The 16,553-nt window shown below is 44.7% G+C and overlaps 1 protein-coding gene across 1 annotated transcript in view; it reads left to right on the top strand.

Annotated features, from left to right (window-relative positions):
- The first annotated feature begins 97 nt into the window (after window positions 1-97).
- Window positions 98-16,553, top strand: part of CFAP74 (cilia and flagella associated protein 74) — a 31,151-nt gene continuing 14,695 nt past the window's right edge. The window contains exons 1-18 of the mRNA XM_015819598.1: window positions 98-198; window positions 1,351-1,449; window positions 2,535-2,639; window positions 3,590-3,763; window positions 4,109-4,219; window positions 5,523-5,625; window positions 6,605-6,762; window positions 7,571-7,760; window positions 8,368-8,538; window positions 9,790-9,963; window positions 10,203-10,321; window positions 10,753-10,819; window positions 11,579-11,668; window positions 12,767-12,940; window positions 13,894-14,047; window positions 14,874-14,986; window positions 15,517-15,639; window positions 16,088-16,209. Of these exons, the coding sequence (XP_015675084.1) occupies window positions 98-198; window positions 1,351-1,449; window positions 2,535-2,639; window positions 3,590-3,763; window positions 4,109-4,219; window positions 5,523-5,625; window positions 6,605-6,762; window positions 7,571-7,760; window positions 8,368-8,538; window positions 9,790-9,963; window positions 10,203-10,321; window positions 10,753-10,819; window positions 11,579-11,668; window positions 12,767-12,940; window positions 13,894-14,047; window positions 14,874-14,986; window positions 15,517-15,639; window positions 16,088-16,209 (2,348 nt within the window). The remainder of the gene's footprint in view (window positions 199-1,350; window positions 1,450-2,534; window positions 2,640-3,589; window positions 3,764-4,108; window positions 4,220-5,522; window positions 5,626-6,604; window positions 6,763-7,570; window positions 7,761-8,367; window positions 8,539-9,789; window positions 9,964-10,202; window positions 10,322-10,752; window positions 10,820-11,578; window positions 11,669-12,766; window positions 12,941-13,893; window positions 14,048-14,873; window positions 14,987-15,516; window positions 15,640-16,087; window positions 16,210-16,553) is intronic.

The following is a 16,553-nucleotide window of genomic DNA, read 5'->3' as shown; positions in this document are numbered from 1 at the left end:
GTCGGTCTCAAGGCGGCGTTCCTTTAGGTTGAGACCTGCTTTTCTTACCAACAGGAAAAGCTCGGAAGGATTCCCCGTGCCGAGCCAAGGGCGGACCATGAACTACACCGATCGGGTTCGTGTCCTCAACTTGCGCCGAAACCTGAATCAGCTTGACAGTCTCACCAAACAAAAAGAGCTTCTCATTCAAAAAACGAGGTCAGTCTCCTCGCCGCCGTCTGCCATTTTCTGCCACGCGTAGCTCAAGAGATTTATTTCGGCTCCCTTTGGATGCTCAGAAGGAAATAACCAAATTAAACTTTCATTACCAAGCGATCCAAAGATGTACCAAGCAGCAAATCAAAATCAGCACATTTATTCATTTACAGGCAGTCTTCGGCTTATGACCGTAATTTCGGTCACGCCGGGGTTGTAAGTCACGACACCACATGACCGGATTTGAATTTTAAGGCTGTTTATACGACAATTGTTCAGCCTGTTTCTGTGGTCCTTAAGGAGACCATGTGGTTCTGGAAAGAATCTAATGGGCATTTTTTTTTTGTCAGAAAACAGCAAAAAAAAAGTTGCAAAGTGTAATCCCACAGCGCTGCAACCGGTCATAAATGCAAGCCAGTTGCCAAGTGCTCAAAATGTGATCTCATGACTGTGGGAGATGCTGCTTCAGCCATAACTTTGAGGACGGGTCCTAACTAACTTTTTGGGGAGTTCATCATAACTTGAAACGGTTATTAAGCCACCAACCATCAGTCATGTTTTGCTGTTTCAGGGTGTCACAACCAGTGTGGCATCTCTGGGTGCAGCATTGGAGCACGGCGCGCAAGTGGGACTCTCACAGAAGAAGTGATATATCCATCACACACACACAAGCTCCATCATCCCCAGCCACCATGGCCAATGATCCGGCTGGCCAGGATAATGGGAAGTGTCGTTCAGGACATCTGGAAGACAAGTTCAAGAAAGCAAAGCTAGACTGACCGTGTAGCCGGCCCACTTCAGTGGAAGTGCTTCCATCTTGATATTTCTCCCTTAGTTGGGTGAATGAAAATTAGATGTAGATGACTAGTCCTCATGCTCTTTTGCCTGGGAGCCAGCAGATCGAAAGGGTGATCTGAGAAACGTTCCCGCTAAAGGGGAGATTAGTACTTTTTATTTTTCCCTCCTCCTCTCTTTTCCTTTTGTGCAGTACTTCTTCCCCGGCCTATCTTTGAGCTAGTTTTTCCTCTGAATCCATGCACAGTACGTAGAACCCTTAGGTGCTTTACACCCACGGGAGGATGTGATGCCACAGATGCCTAAAAAGAAATGGACTGTGCCAATTGCTCTGGCTGAATCCTGTTCTCCTATTTTCAGAGAAGAGTTGGCGACTTGCCGTGCTCGGCTGGACCTGCTCACCAGCCAGCAAAAAGACGTGGAGAAAGACATTGAGAATGAGAAGAAGGAGGGGAACACGTATGTAGTTCAGCCAGCTTGTTCTCGTGATGTTTCCAAGGGGGTAAAATTGGCTGAATTTGGCTCAGTTTGGTAGCTGAAAAATCTCTACCTGCCACCTCTTTGATTTCTTCTGTTTAAAGGTATTTAATGAGTTGGTGATTAAGGTCTTTGATAAATAAAACATCTCCAGAGACCACAGCCAGCCACAGGAGTTAACCTTTTGCTGGGTGCAGGGAAAAAACAACAACCCAAGTCTATTTCTGATGCCATCTTTTATTTGTCCCACAAGTTATTAGTGCGTAAAAGTGGGCTTTTCTCCAGCGAATCTAGATCCATGCAGTCGCTTTCAAACAGCTCGCTTTTCTTTGCTTCTACCTCAGAGGCAAGAACCCACCCAGAAGAGTTAGAACCACTGCTGGGGACAAACAATGGTTCCCCCCCCCGCTGCCTTTTCTTGTTCAATTTAATCGCAAAGAAATTGCTATGGTTCATTTCCTTCCCCTCTCTTCATTCTGGATAAACCCCTTCTTAAAAACCTCCAGAGAAGGAGCACCCACAACTTCTGAAGGCATTCCACTGATGAATTGTTCCCACTGTCAGGACAATTTCTGCTTTGTTCTAGGCTGGATCTATTAAAATTAAACTGAAATTAAGACGTGAATTTTAATGTCTCCAGGAGGGTGCCTTCTTCCTGGGGCTCTGTGTACAGTGAAGAACCCATATTCTCTGTGCTTGGGTCATGCCAGTTACGATTACTATTTTAAAGGCAGGAGTTGGCTCTGATATCTGCAGGGGAGGGAATATAAAGAAGCTCTTATGTGAGGTTCTGCCTGTCAACTGGTGTAGAGGTTTTGAAAGAGACTGAAAAGGGAATAGATCCTTTTAGAGCATAATTGAGAAGCATTCCATTACTATAAACTGCCAGAAGTTCCAAAAAAACAAACCGCCGTTACCCCCTTGGCTGTAGGGTTGTTTCAGCTTTGTTTATGTGCTGACTGTTAACAATTCATTATTTCTAATTTTATTCCCCTTCCTTCCTTCCTTCCTTTCTTTCTTCCATTTTTTTCCTCCTCTCCTCCCCTCCCCTCCTTTTAATGGCTCAGCACGGCCGTGTTCCGTCTTCAGGCGTTGCATCGGCGCCTGTGTGCTGAACTGGGAAATGAAAAGGACCTTGAATCCAAAATCAGCACAGTCCTAAATGAAAATGTGTAAGTGGAAAAAGACAGGCGGGGGGGGGGGGGACCCTGAGCCAATTGATCCTTGCGCTTTTCTCTTAATGCCATTGAGCGGCTTGTCCCGACTTTTTTTGGGGGGGGGGAGAAATCTCTCCTGAATGTTTTATAGGGTGAAGGCGAATGGATCTATAAATATGCAAAAAGCATTCTGATTCTCAAGTTGGCAGCAGCTTTGTTAGGAATGTTTGGGCTTCATTAAGGAAGCTCCCCCCCACCCCTTCTAACTCTTAACACTTCTGCCAAACAGAAGTGCCTCAATATTCCTATATTGCTGACATTTCTTTAGTAATTCAAGAGGTCACCTTCGTATCTCCTCCCCCTTTTTTCCCCCCATAATGAAACCTCATAAGGGAGGCTAGCCTAGCTTGAAGCCGCCTTGTGTAATTTCCTGGATGAAGGTGGACTTGAATTTCTGGGACCCACTTTCTGTCTCTAAGTCAGTGGTGGCGAACCTATGGCACGGGTGCCAGAGGTGGCACTCAGAGCCCTCTCTGTGGGCACGTGCGCCGTCGCCCCAGTCCTAGGCCTTCAGCTGGGTTTTATAAAACCTTTTCGCTTTAGGCCTCCGCCGCCGTGTGCAAAAAAAAAAAAAAAGGTTCAATCAGTCAATTTCAACTTCTCATGGGGAAAAAAAAGATCTTGCAAAGTTGGAATTGATTGATTGAACTTTTTAGTCCCACCCAGTCTGCCGTTACCACCGCAGCCACACCCACCCAATGGGCCACATCCACCTGGCACCCGACGATGCATAAGTGGGTTTTGGGTTGCAGTTTGGGCACTCGGTCTCTAAAAGGTTCGCCATCACTGCTCTAAGTGATGCGAGGGTGAGGGTTCCGGGGCCAACAGAGGCTGCTCCCATGCATAATGTGGATGGACGACCACCCAAGCAGGTCGGATGCTGATCAGGCCTCCCTTTGCCCAAGGTTTGAAATGTGGAAGATTGAAATAGAAGAAGGGAATTTTGCCAAACTTCGCAAGCAGCTCAAGATAGACGAGGCAGAGCTGGACCAGCAGCGCCGAGACCAGGCGGAGGAAAGGCTCCAGAAACAGGATGAGATGGCCCAGCTCCTGAGCCAGAGGTGGCAGAACACCGAAAGGTAGGCTGGATTTCAAACCCCCTCTTAAGGATGCTTCGACATTAGAGCACCAGGAAAATCAGGAGATGATCAGTCTACAATCCAGAAAGTACGGTGTACGAAGGAAAAAGGGGTGGGGAGGGAGGAGGAAAATGGCAAATTTGAGCCTCAGACCTCAACCAGGGAGAAAACAGCTTCAGGCACCCTGACAGGACAACTGATGAAAAAGTATCTATTGGGAAGATCTTTTCTGTCTATTATATGTTGGGATTCGGCAGCCCCCTTTGAAAGATTCCTCCTCCTCCTCCTCCTCCTCCTCCTCCTCCTCCTCCTTCTTCTTCTTCTTCTTCTTTTTTGTCTCTATAGAAAAATCCAGGTAGCTAGCAAGGCTTATGAAGAAAACCTGGCCAACGTGCTGGAAGAGTCTCAGAGGAACCACGCAAAGGCCGTCCGGTTTCTGAAGGAGAGTTTAGGAAAGTATGTCATTTACTTGTCCCTCCTCTGTTTCTCGTTTCAAGGAATAATAATAATAATAATAATAATAATAATAATAATAATAATAATAATAATAATAATAATATAATAATAATAATAATAATAATAATAATAATAATAATAATAATAATAATAATAATAATAATAATAATAATAATAGTAATAATAATAATGACGACGACGACGACGATGATGATGATAAAGTTGGAAGGTACCTTGGAGGTCATCTAGTCCAACCCCCTGCTCAGGCAGGAAACCCTATACCATTTCGGACAAATGGCTGTCCAGTCTCTTCTTAAAAACTTCCAGTGTTGGAGCATTCACCGCTTCTGGAGGCAGGTTGTTCCACTGGTTAATTGTTCTCACTGTCAGGAAGTTTCTCCTTATTTCTAGGTTGCTTCTCTCCTTGGTTAGTTTCCACCCGTTGCTTCTTGTCCTGCCTTCAGGCGCCTTGGAGAATAGCTTGACTCCCTCTTCTTTGGGGCAGCCCCTGAGATACTGGAACACGGCTATAATGTCCCCCCCTCATCCTTCTCTTCGTTAAACTAGAAGAGGTCTGGTCCATTAACCTTTGGGATTTCCTTCTCCAACCTGTGGAGCTATGCTACTGTGTTATGCCGCTGTGTTTCAGCTCCTGAATGAATCATAGAGTCCTAGGGCTGAAAGGGACCTTGGAGGTCTTCTAGGGCTAGGCCAACCCTTGGCCCAAGGCAGGGGTCCTTATACCATCCTGGACAAATGGATGACCAATCTTTTCTTGAAAACCTCCAGTGTTGAAGCAGCCACAACTGCGGAAGGCAGGCTGTTCCAGTGATTAACTGTTCCCACTGTCAGGAAATGTCTCCTAAGTTGGATCTCTCTTTGATACGCTTCCATCCATTACTTCTTGTCCTGCCCTCTGGTGCTTTGGAAAAGAGATAGAGCCCCTCTCCTCTGGGACAGCCCCTCAAATATTGGAAGACAGCTATCATGCCATCCCTAATCCGTCTCTTCATTAGGCTAGACCTACGAGATCCATATATGATACACTGTGTAGAACTTATATAACAGTATGAGGTCCTATGAGATCAAGGCTGCCTGCTCTCCTAGGTCCCATTGGAAAAGTCCTCAGCTAGCCTGCTGTAGAAGGACAGGAGAGGCGGAGCTTAACAAACCAGGCTTGCTAACCCTGGTTTGTTGAGTGCATTAAGCAGCTGGCCTCCCATGGCACTCTCCCCCTTGATGGGCATCAGTCAAAATGGCTTCACCAATATGGATCAGGTTTGACTCTGTGCTTTTCCGACAGGGTTCGTCAGAAGGAACTGGCGGAGGAACAGAACCGCCAGGAACATTTGCAGAAAAGGATGGAGACGGTTTTGTCTCTGAAAAACAGCATCAGTTCGAACCGGGTAAGGGCTCACCGCCCGAGAAGGAGACCACGCCACTGTTTTTACAACAAAGCTATCAAAATTGGGCCTTCCTGTCTCAATTCAACTCCACTGGTGTAGGGAGAATCCTACCCTAGTCTTTTTTTTTTTTTCGCTTTTAGCCTGCAAAGAAGGAGTTTGTAAAGGGATGGAGGAATTGGTATCGGTAACGCAACACCACTAGCGATAGTTCGCAACTGCCGTTTTGTGGGGGGAAAAATGGGACACGTTGGCCAAACTATGTTCAGAATAAAGTCAAACAACAGAAGTCTCATCGTAAGGAGGCTTCATTCTTAGATCAGGCTAAGCCACGATTTTAACCCCGCATTTCTGACTAAGCCACAAGTGGCCCTGTGCCAGTTTCCAGATCAATCAAACCATGTTATGTTATGACTTTGAATATAATTGATAGGATTTATTTTGGGGGGGGGGGAAGAAATACACGTAGTTCTTGAGTTACAGCAGTTCATTTAATGACCATTTGAAGTTACAGTGGCACTGAAAATAGTGACTTATGACCTTTTCACACTCAAGACCATGGCACCATCGCCGTGTCACGTAACCAAAATTCAGACACTTGGCAACTGACTCATATTTACGACGGTTGCAATGTTCCAGAGTCATGGGATCATTTTTTGTGACCTTCTGGCACGCAAAATCAATGGGGAGTCCAGACTCATTCAAGAACCGTGTGACTAACTTAACTTGCAGTGATTCAGTTAACAAACTGTGACAAGAAAGGATCATAAAATGGGGCAAAATCCCACTTAACAACTGTCCCGCTTTGCGACATAAATTGGGCTCCGTTGTGGTCATAAGCCGAGGACCACATGTAACTTTTGAAAGCAATTGAAATCTGGAGTGGGATCCCTGCTGACTTCTTCCCTCATGAACTGCTTTCCTTGCAATTCCCCAAACAAAGGTATAATTTTAATTTTATTTTTTTAATACTCTTGTCTAGGAAAATCTCCGAACCCGTCAAGTCCTGGGCAAATTGATTGCACTTGATGCTGAAGAGCAAGACCAGAAAATAAAGGAAGGCATTCAGGCTAAAGGACATAATGTGACCCGGGAGTTTTTTTGCCAGAAGCGACAAATTGAGTTTGAAAAGCGGAAAAAGTACGCTGCTAATTTTCAGAAATATCATGGTAATGGTGGCGTGCTGATAAATTAACAGCCTTACGGGTTATTTTCCACCTAAGTCCTTTATAGATGAGACCTCAGTTGGAAAGGGTCAACTATGCAGGGGGGGGAAAGTTTTTTTAAAAAAACATTTGGACTAGAATTCCTTGCCATTAATTAATTAAGAATTAAGCCTCCCTAACGTTTCAGCTCATGTTTTCTGCTGGGATGTGCTTGAAACGATTCCTATTTCTCCAATAGCTGAAGTATCATTTTAAAAGTACCGATATGTGTGCATACAATTATTTTCCCCTTTCTGTACATTATTTTTTTTAAAAAATTAAGCTCCAGAAAATGTTGCCTAGAAGTCAGAACCTCAAATTTAGAGCAGTAGATCTGGAAAATGGAATCATTAACCCCTCTCCAATCCAACCCCCCTTCCTGATAGCTCGTCATTTCTTGTTAAGAACATGGAAATTAATTCTTAGTTAATTCTAGTCAATCAGCAGTACTTTTTTCAAGCCGGTGAGAGGAGACCTGAATTTTAGCAGCTAGTAGCCACCAGCTATCTGAGTTCTTTTGCTAGCATCCTCGACAGTCTGTTTCAAAGGAGGATATTTGCAAATGCAATAAGAACGCAGGTCACAAAATAAAGCACACACTTTCCCTTTTTAATATATATATATTTTAAAAAGTATAAGAGGATTAATGCGTTTCGGCTCAGAGGTCAGCGGTTTGCTCCCTCTGTTTTCCTGGTGTCTTGTCTCCAGTTTGTCTCCATTGTCTGCCATTGCTTCCCCCACAGGGAGTTTCTGGAACAACAGAAAGCAAGAAAAATTGAAATAGTCGCTCGGATTTTGAAAGAAGAAGGCCAGGTGGAGAAAATGAAAGCACAATCTTGTCTCCAGGAATCCAAAGACCCGGACAAAGTTTCCGACGCTGTTAAGTGGCGCATGAAAACATGGCGTTACATTGAGGAAACATGTAGCGATAAGGTAGCACCTGTCACACAGGTGAGAGGAAGCAGGGAGGGACTGTTGGATTATTAGATCAAAATCTTTCCTTCAATTAGCACCTTGTAATGGCCCAGAACTGAAAAATCTCCAAATCTGAATCTAAGTCATGTGGAATTTCATTGCCGCAAACATCAGCCTGGATGTTTAAATTATCTTAATTGTTCTTTTTTTCATAAATAGCAGATTTAAATGGGATGAATCCCATGTGGTCTTGGTCTGCTGACCCCAGTAATAAAGATGATATATACTGGTCCCAAACAAAGACATAGTGACTTAGTGCTGTCTTGGTTTGTCTTCAAAGGTGTGCATGGCCAGAAAGCCATTTATTTGGAAGCGGTAATGGATCCGCTCCAAATTACTGAATTTTGCACCGTTCACTTTCCATTAGCAAGAAAACAATTTATTTGGAAGTAGCAATGAGTCTGCACCAGATTATTGAATTTTGCATTCTTCAGTTTCTGGGAGCTTATGTCGAAGTTGACGTGGTTTTTTTTCTCGTAATTTTCCCAAGATTCTGTGATTAATTCACCTGTCCAAACCGCCCTTTGACTTTTTGCCACTCACCAGCGTCTCTGTTCTGCGGCAGAAACCTCGGCGCAGCCCTTCCATTTCCCCCTCGCTGGATGACAAAAGTTGTACCGCCTCTTGTGAGCCCATCCCCGAAAGCAAAACCGAAGGCGAAGAGGAAGAGGCGGATAACGTGCTTGCGGAGCCGGAATTTGTTGGGATTTGGGACCAAGAATATAACTCATTGCAGGTTCAGATCCATCTTTCTGGCTTTTCCGTTTATTTATTTATTCCCGGCCTTTTCTCACTGGGTTGAACGCGGGGTCCATTCTCCCAAGTGGGTTGGAAGCTTCTTTCTTTCTTTCTTTCTTTCTTTCTTTCTTTCTTTCTTTCTTTCTTTCTTTCTTTCTTTCTTTCTTTCTTTCTTTCTTTCTTTCTTCCTTCCTTCCTTCCTTCCTTCCTTCCTTCCTTCTTTCTTTCTTTCTTTCTTTCTTTCTTTCTTTCTTTCAGATGGTTAACCTTTGCGCATCTGACCTCAGCTGTTCTGCAGCATTAATCTCTCAGCATTGGGCTGTTCCATTGATGTTGACTCTTAACCTTGCCCTCTTTTGTCAACGTGTCCCAGTCCTACCGAAGTCAAGACCCCATGCGACCGTTTCCCCAGTTTTAAGCTCAACAGAGAGCTAGCATTTTTCTCCTGCTGCCAAAACGAACTCAAGGCTAGATGCCAGCAGGTGCCATTTTTTGCTCTTCACCACTTGGTTCCCGAGTGGATGGCAAAAACACACATTTAACTCAAATCTGTCACCCTGCTCCACATCCCTGTTTACTGTGTTTTCAGGATAACAGAATAACCAAGTTGGTAGGGACCTTGGAGGTCTTCTAGTCCAACCCTCTGCTCAAGCAGGAAACCCTATACCATTTCAGTCAAATGGTTGTCCAGTCTCTTCTTTAAAACTTCCAGTGTTGGAGCATTCACATCCATTGATTAATTGTTCTCACTGTCCTTAGTTCTAGGTTGCTTCTCTCCTTGATTAGTTTCCATCCGTTGCTTCTCGTCCTGCCCTCAGGTGCTTTGGAGAATAGCTCGACCCCTCCTCTTTGTGGCAACCCCTCAAATATTGGAACACTGCTATCATATCACCCCTAGTCCTTCTTTTCATTAAACCAGAGGATGGTATAGGGTCTCCTGCTTGAGTATGGGGTCAGACTAGAAGGCCACCAAGGGCCCGTTCAACCCTATTATTCTATGTTCGGGGTTCTAGATTTAAATGCACACTTTTTATTAAGTCAGTTGGAGCAAAGAGCTGGTAGGCGTCAAAAGACACCACGTTGCCCACCCCTACTTTAGCTGGAGAGCTTCCCATTTATAAGGAAGAAAGGAAGTAAATGGAGAAAGCCACCAATTTGTAGGTTCCAGCCTTTTTGAATCAAATGCTTTCTTTATCAAGCCGTTTTATTTTATAAAGTCCTTTATAAACCAGCATTGCCCACTCCTCAGGAACTGGATGACAAAATTGATTCCAAACCCCTCGGCGTGTCGAAACTTGAAAAGGACATTTTTACCCGGAACTTGGAGAAACTACATGCTGGAGTCATTCGCAAACACCGTGTTTGTGGGCGTGAGTTTAAAGGGTGTCCTTTTTACAGCAAGCCGAGTCTCATTCATTTCAAGGTGAGATATGACTTGATCAACTGCATTCACAAAGCGGGCCGAAGTTGGATGGTTTTAATCTGGACCAGGCTTGGTCTCTTGTGATGTGTCTGACCCAATAAATACATTCTGTTTAATCGAACGTTCTCCAGTTTAGTCGTTGTGTTGCACTGATCAGACCATCATGCTTTTCATGACACTCTTTATTTAAAAAAAAGTAGAGCTAATATAATTTTTTTTAAAAAAAAAAATATTTCTAGGACTTTGATGTTGGAAAAACCTATAAAAAGAAGGTGACTCTGATCAATGCCTTCTACAGTATCAACTACTGCAAGTTGGATGGCGTCAGCGAACATTTGAAAGATTTCTTCACTGTGCTGTAAGTCAAGATACGTTAATCATTTCATCAGGATTTGTGGGTCGTATGGCTACGTGAACATTCTGGACACATAGGAGGGAGAAAGAAGGTTCTCTGTAAGATAATAATAAGGGGGCTATCAGGATGCCGACATTTTAACTTTTTGAAAAGTTAAGAACTCTTAGTAATGCATGTTGAAATTGGCAATTGCTTTGCCAGAGTAAACAGTAGAAAGTAAACAGTAAAAAAAGATGATTAGGGGACTTCCATGTTGCTCCTCACTATACACATTGAAAAACATTGAGTGAATGTTTCTGGTCTGAAGTAAAATTGGTTTTCTACTCCATGAATGTCAACCAGCAACGGTGAAAAATGTTTTCCCCCGCCCCCCATGCTTTCCTTAGAAATACTGCCGTGATCCAGTGATCCTCTCTTTTCTTTTCCATTCGCAGCTTTGATCCCCCGGGTCCGATGTCTTCAGGAATGTCTTGTGAAGTTGGGGTGACCTTTAAACCTATGGTAGGAGAAATGCACAATCCGCCTGATTAAATGGGCACGGCAGTTTGGAAACTTCACAACAGCCCCGGAAGCTTGAAGGCTGAGTCACGCTTGGTTGACAGGGTGATGGAGCCGTGACACTCCACAGCTTGGCTGTGTGACGGCCCTGGCCTTGACGTCCAGATTTTTGAAAAGGCCTCGTTGTGGAGTGGAAGGAATTACAGGCCACCCAGAGACAGTTTCTTCATTTTGACCCAGGGTCGTTTATTTTCTTTTAACTGTGGTTTTTCAGGTCCTGAAAAGCATTTTCCATCCTTTTGCAATTTTTCTTTTTTCAAATTGTTTCAAACAAAGTTGAGCCTCTTCGCGGAAAGGGCAGCTCAGGTTGTTCCCCAGCGTTTCAATTTAAAACCGTGGCAAAGATCCCGAGGTTTTCTCCGGTTGATGGGCCACCAGTGATTGCTTTTCAGCCCAGGATCTCATTAGTTCTCTAGGACTAAGGGCAATCTGATAACCACTCTGGGGGCTCTCAAGGGGCGGTAGCCTAGATCCCCCTACTGCTATAAATACACCAATTTGAACTATTTTAAGTCTGGAGAAGCATTTCTCGCTGGTGCGTTTCAGCCCATCGCAGGTAGTTCTCCACCTACAAAACTATCCAATTTGGCGACCGTTCAAAGTTACAGCAGCATTGGAAAAAGGAACTTGTGACCGTTTGTCACACTCAACGGCCATTGCAGCACCCCCCCCCCCTAAAAGTATCTGCTGGTTTTCTTTCAGATAAATGAAGATCTTGAAGGAGAAGTCACCTTTTTATCCCAGACTGGATCCTTTTCCATCCCCCTGAAGTGCTCAACCAAGAAATGCGTGGTAGGTCCAGATTTTGCCTTAGGATCAGGAGAGGAAAATTTTTTACCTGCTTTGGTGTATACTATATAGAGGAGCAAAGGGGAAAAAAATGCTAGCAGGAAAAGAGGAGAAGCAGGAAGATCTGGGAGAATTCAAAGGCACAGTGGCCTAGCAGCGTTTCAATAAATAAACTGCCCGGTTTTTTTCCTTGAATTAAATCTACAAATCACTTACTCTGTAGCCAGCGCTGTATGTTTGGAGGAGGCAGCCGTGAAATGACACTCTAGCAAGCGTAGGGATACATCTTTTGATTTGGATGGCAAACCTTGTGCTAAATAAACCCAGAGACGTTTAAATCCTTTGTCACACATGGCAGGAAATTCCCTTTTAATGTATTTAAAAGCGAAGGCGAGCGAAAGAATAAATGAATACAGAGAATGGGCAGAAGCTTCATTTTCTCTCTCTTTCAGTGTTATTTTATTTCTTTGTTAGATTTTTATCTGGCCTTTCCCTCAGGGACTCCGGGTGAGACCCTCTCTCCTCCAGTTTTGAACCCACAACACCCTGCGAGGTGGACTGGGGCTGAGGTAGAATAACTGGCAGAGTTTGATTCAGCAAGCCCATTTGTCCTCTCTAAGTCCAGCACCTTAACTATTTCCCCATGAGAGGTGTGTGTCTGTGTGCATTTGTGTGTCTTGCACACACATCTGGAGACATAACTTCCCACCCTCCTCCTCCTCCTCCCCTCCTCCTCCTCCTCCTCCTCCTCCTCCTCCTTCTTCTTCTTCTTCTTCTTCTTCTTCTTCTTCTTCTGCCGTATCCGTTATCGGACGTTGGCGATCTTGTTGGCGATCCTGGAACATCATAAATACCGATCTATAGCCAAACGCCCAAATTTTGATCACAGGACCATGGGGATGCTGTGGGTCGTAAGTGTGAGGGCCGGTTATTAGTCATGTCGTAACTTTTAATAGCTGCTAAGCAAATGGATGTAACTCGAGGACGTCTTGCAGCGATGCAGAAGCACTTGTGCTCCTTCGCTGACCTGACCTGATTGCCCCTGTGGCGTTAAATTAAATTATTTCCCTGTCCACGCCTTCCCCTTTCTCTTTTTTTCAGCTGTCCCTGGATAAAGAGCTCATATATTTTGGCATGCATGTGGTTGGGGAGACCATTTCACGGACCATCACCTTGATGAATGACGGGGCCTTGGGGACACGGTTCCAGCTCCGAAAATTAGGTGACACCAAGGCTCCGCACACCACGACGCCGCTACCTTCCACCGAGAAGCCGGTAAATCTGCATTAACCTCTTCCGTTCATCAGTCCATCTAAAAATAGCCAGCAGTAGTCATTTTCCTTCTCCACCCCACCCCAAAAGGACCAATTTCAAGGTCCTTTCAGCCTGCTTGGGAGCTCATTCCAAAAAGTCAGTCCTTGCAACTTTGCTCCAACTAAATAAAGGTGCCTTTAATTTTATTATTTTGACCAGAAAGGGTGCCACTCTCAGCTCCTTAAATGGAACATCCCCATCCTGAGGCTTGCAGTGAAGCCAAAGTCTGAAGGGATCGGTGGGAAGAGAAGAACGGAAATAATTTAGAATAGAAATGGTGAAACAGATTTCCTGAGGCGGTCTGTTTCCTGAACTTTGGAATCAGAAGCAGCAAAAGTTTTGCTGCGGTTTCTTTGTTAAGATTCAGGAATCTAGGCAGTAAGAGAAGATGCTTGAAGTTTGAAGTGATGTGAAATCCCAAATTTTTCATTTACTTTTTCGCCCCTTCAGTCCATGCAGGGTTTTTTTGCTTGGTTTATGCAACATGCTCAACCGTAATTTGGCTTGTTGGGTTTAGCGTACTTTTATTTGCACATCCAAGCATTTGTGGCTTCTTAATAAACCATAAATAACTAAGTGATGGCTTGGTACAGCTTATGAACTGCATTCTAATTTTTTTCCCATCTATTTTTTTACCACGTGCCGTTTCCTAACCAGCTGGCAAATATTGCCAAGGTAAGGAGATATTCTGGCGTGTGGTGGGTTTTTTTGACCCCCCCTAAAAATGTCCGTTCTGGGACACGAAACATTTAGCCGATGCTGGTGGATCTCAAGGAATCATCTTCTGTCATCACGATGGGAAGTGCAATTCGGTCTGGAGATGCATGGCCTCAAACGTTGAGGGTCCATCTGGGAAAATAATTGGAATTGGACTTTTTCAACAAAGCTGCCCATCCTTCCCATATTCCGATTAGGTCAACCCTGTTGTGGGTGAATTATTCAGCACGGAGAAAAGCAGCTACAGTATAGGAACTGACGCCGTGTCTCTGTCCCACTCGGAAGAAGTTACTCCAAACACTCCCCTGTTGGAGAAGCTACATAGTGATGCCACTGTGACCACCACAAATGGTATGGGGCTTCCTCTCTGAACACGCACCTTTCAAGAGAGAGAGAGAGAGAGAGAGAGAGAGAGAGAGAGAGAGAGAGAGAGAGAGAGAGAGAGAGAGAGAGAGAGAGAGAGAGAGAAAGAGAGAGAGAGAAAAGAGAGAGAGAGGAAAGAGAGAGAGAGAAAGAAAGAGTGGGGGAAGAGGACTGGCAGACCAAGGGCAGAAAGAGAGGGAGAGGGAGGGAGGGAGAGAGAGACAGAGTGAATGAGAGAGAGAGAGAGAGAGAAAGAGAGAAAGAAAGAAAGAGAAAGAGAAAAAGAGAGAGAAAAGAGAGAGAGAGAGAAAGAAAGAGAGTGGGGGAAGAGGACTGGCAGACCAAGGGCAGAAAGAGAGGGAGAGGGAGGGAGAGAGAGACAGAGTGAGTGAGAGAGAGAGAGAGAGAAAGAAAGAAAGAGAAAGAGAAAAAGAGAGAGAGAAAAAAGAGAGAGAGAGAAAGAAAGAGAGTGGGGGAAGAGGACTGGCAGACCAAGAGCAGAAAGCGAGGGAGAGAGAGAGAGAGGGAGGGAGGGAGAGCGAGACAGAGTGAGAGAGAGAGAGAGAGAGAGAGAGAGAGAGAGAGAGACCCCATGGGGATGCTACAATGGTCATAAGCGATGAAAAATCACTTTTTTCAGTGCTGTTGTAACTTTGAATGGTCACTGAATGAACTGTTGTAAGTTGAGGTCTACATGTATATCTATTACAATAAGTAAGCGTATGGACCACTGGGCCGTGCAAGGATTTTTCTGATAGGCAGAGCCCTGTGATGGATGTAATGTCTCTGATTCTCCTGTGTTTCCGTTTTCAAGAGCCGCAGGCAGCCTTTGAGATGGACATTGCTGGAGAAATCCCACCCGTTTCTCCAGATGCCAGCCCCCTGGAAGACCCCCCGGAAGAGATCTGCGAACTAAAATTGGGCAAGGTAACAAAACAATGGAGAACTTGTTTGATCTGCCTTTGAGCGAAGGTGGCCCGCGTGGATGGACCGAGGTTGCGTGATTTCCAAGTGGGCAGTCACAAGGGCGGAGAGAGCCCACCTAGAACGAAGGAGAAATTTCCTGATCGTGAGAACCATTAACTGGTGGGATAGTTTTCCTCCAGAAGTTGTGGCTGCCCCAACATTGGAGGTTTTCAAGAAGAGGTTGGGCAGCCCTTTGTCTGGAATGGTCTAGGGCAGGGTGGGCAACTAGGGCCCCTTTACGGCCTGTGGACTTCAACTCCCAGAATTCCTAAGCCGGCCATAGTTTCCCAAGCAGTGGGTTGGACTAGAAGACCTCTAAGCTCCCACCCAACTCTGCTATTCTGTTATTCTATTTTTCCACTCTTGAGTTCGCAATAAGAAAACGGTAGAATAAAACCACTTAAACATCTTTTAAAAAGAGCCCTTGCTGAAAGTTATCAATAAACAGAACTACTTAACTTCCAGCAACCGTCTTTGATGATTGTTTCCAGGTAACCAAGGGCGATATTGGGCCCTTCAGCTCTGTCAAACTTCAGATTATTTTCACACCTGTGGTTCCTGGGACCATCCAGGCTGACTTGGAGATTATCTTTGAGAACCCAGATTGCAAACCAGTGAGTAGTGGGATTAATTTCTCTCCCCCTCCCCTGCTGCAGATACGTTAAAAAGCACCTTTGAAACAACGATGGCCTAGATGATTGAGAATCTCCACAGACATTCTCCACCTTACTTACAAAGTGGTAAAGGTTGGATTAAACGCACCTTACAAAATCATAAATATATCAGTGAGCATCTGCACTCCCCTTAATTTGCACTGCAGTGCAGAGTGAGGCTCAGGAAAATAGCATCCACATTTCCTTAAGCTAAGGAAAAGAACTTAAAACAAACGTGGTATTAGCCCTGGGAGCTAATTATCCACAAGCAGGTTATGAAAGAAAAATGAAAGAGTTGTTTATTGGTAAGAACCACGGCAAGCATGAAATTGGGATGGTGCTTTTTATAAAAAACATGCCAGAGTCGACATCTCTGGACCCTTTTGAGTTTTCACAGATTTATCTTTAGTTGCAGATTGGGGTCGTCGCCGTCTCAATGGCCGTGCCGGTCCGGGTGTGCAATCCCACAGTTGACCTGAAAATCTGCATGTATGATCGACTTTACCAGGACTGCATCGTGGTCCAGAGCAGGTGAGCAGTGTGTAATACAGGTCTAGCCCAACACCGTGCCATTTTTTTTTTAAATTTTGAAGGACAGGTGTGTAATGTTAGGCTGCTTGAAAGAAGCATGCTTTTAACAGAACTGCCAGGAATTGTAAGGTTACAAACGGGGCTGGGTTTCGGAAGACAAGACCCCGTGCGCCCGCAGTGTTTGCTTTTTCCGAAAAGTGTTGCCGTCTTTTTGCCGGCACGCGCCAATTCCCACCTTTCTCTCAGTCTGCAGCTTCAGCTAGCAAGATGTTCTGAAGCCCTGCTATTTTTAATTTCCTTTTCATCCTCGCCGTTCGACGTTCTATTTTGAATGCGAGCAAAAA

This window comes from Protobothrops mucrosquamatus, unplaced genomic scaffold (assembly GCF_001527695.2).
Source record: "Protobothrops mucrosquamatus isolate PMUCROS unplaced genomic scaffold, P.Mucros_1.0 scaffold957, whole genome shotgun sequence".
Lineage (NCBI taxonomy): Eukaryota > Metazoa > Chordata > Lepidosauria > Squamata > Viperidae > Protobothrops > Protobothrops mucrosquamatus.
The sequence above is the reverse complement of the archived record's forward strand: the minus strand, read 5'-3'. Positions and strand labels throughout refer to the sequence as shown.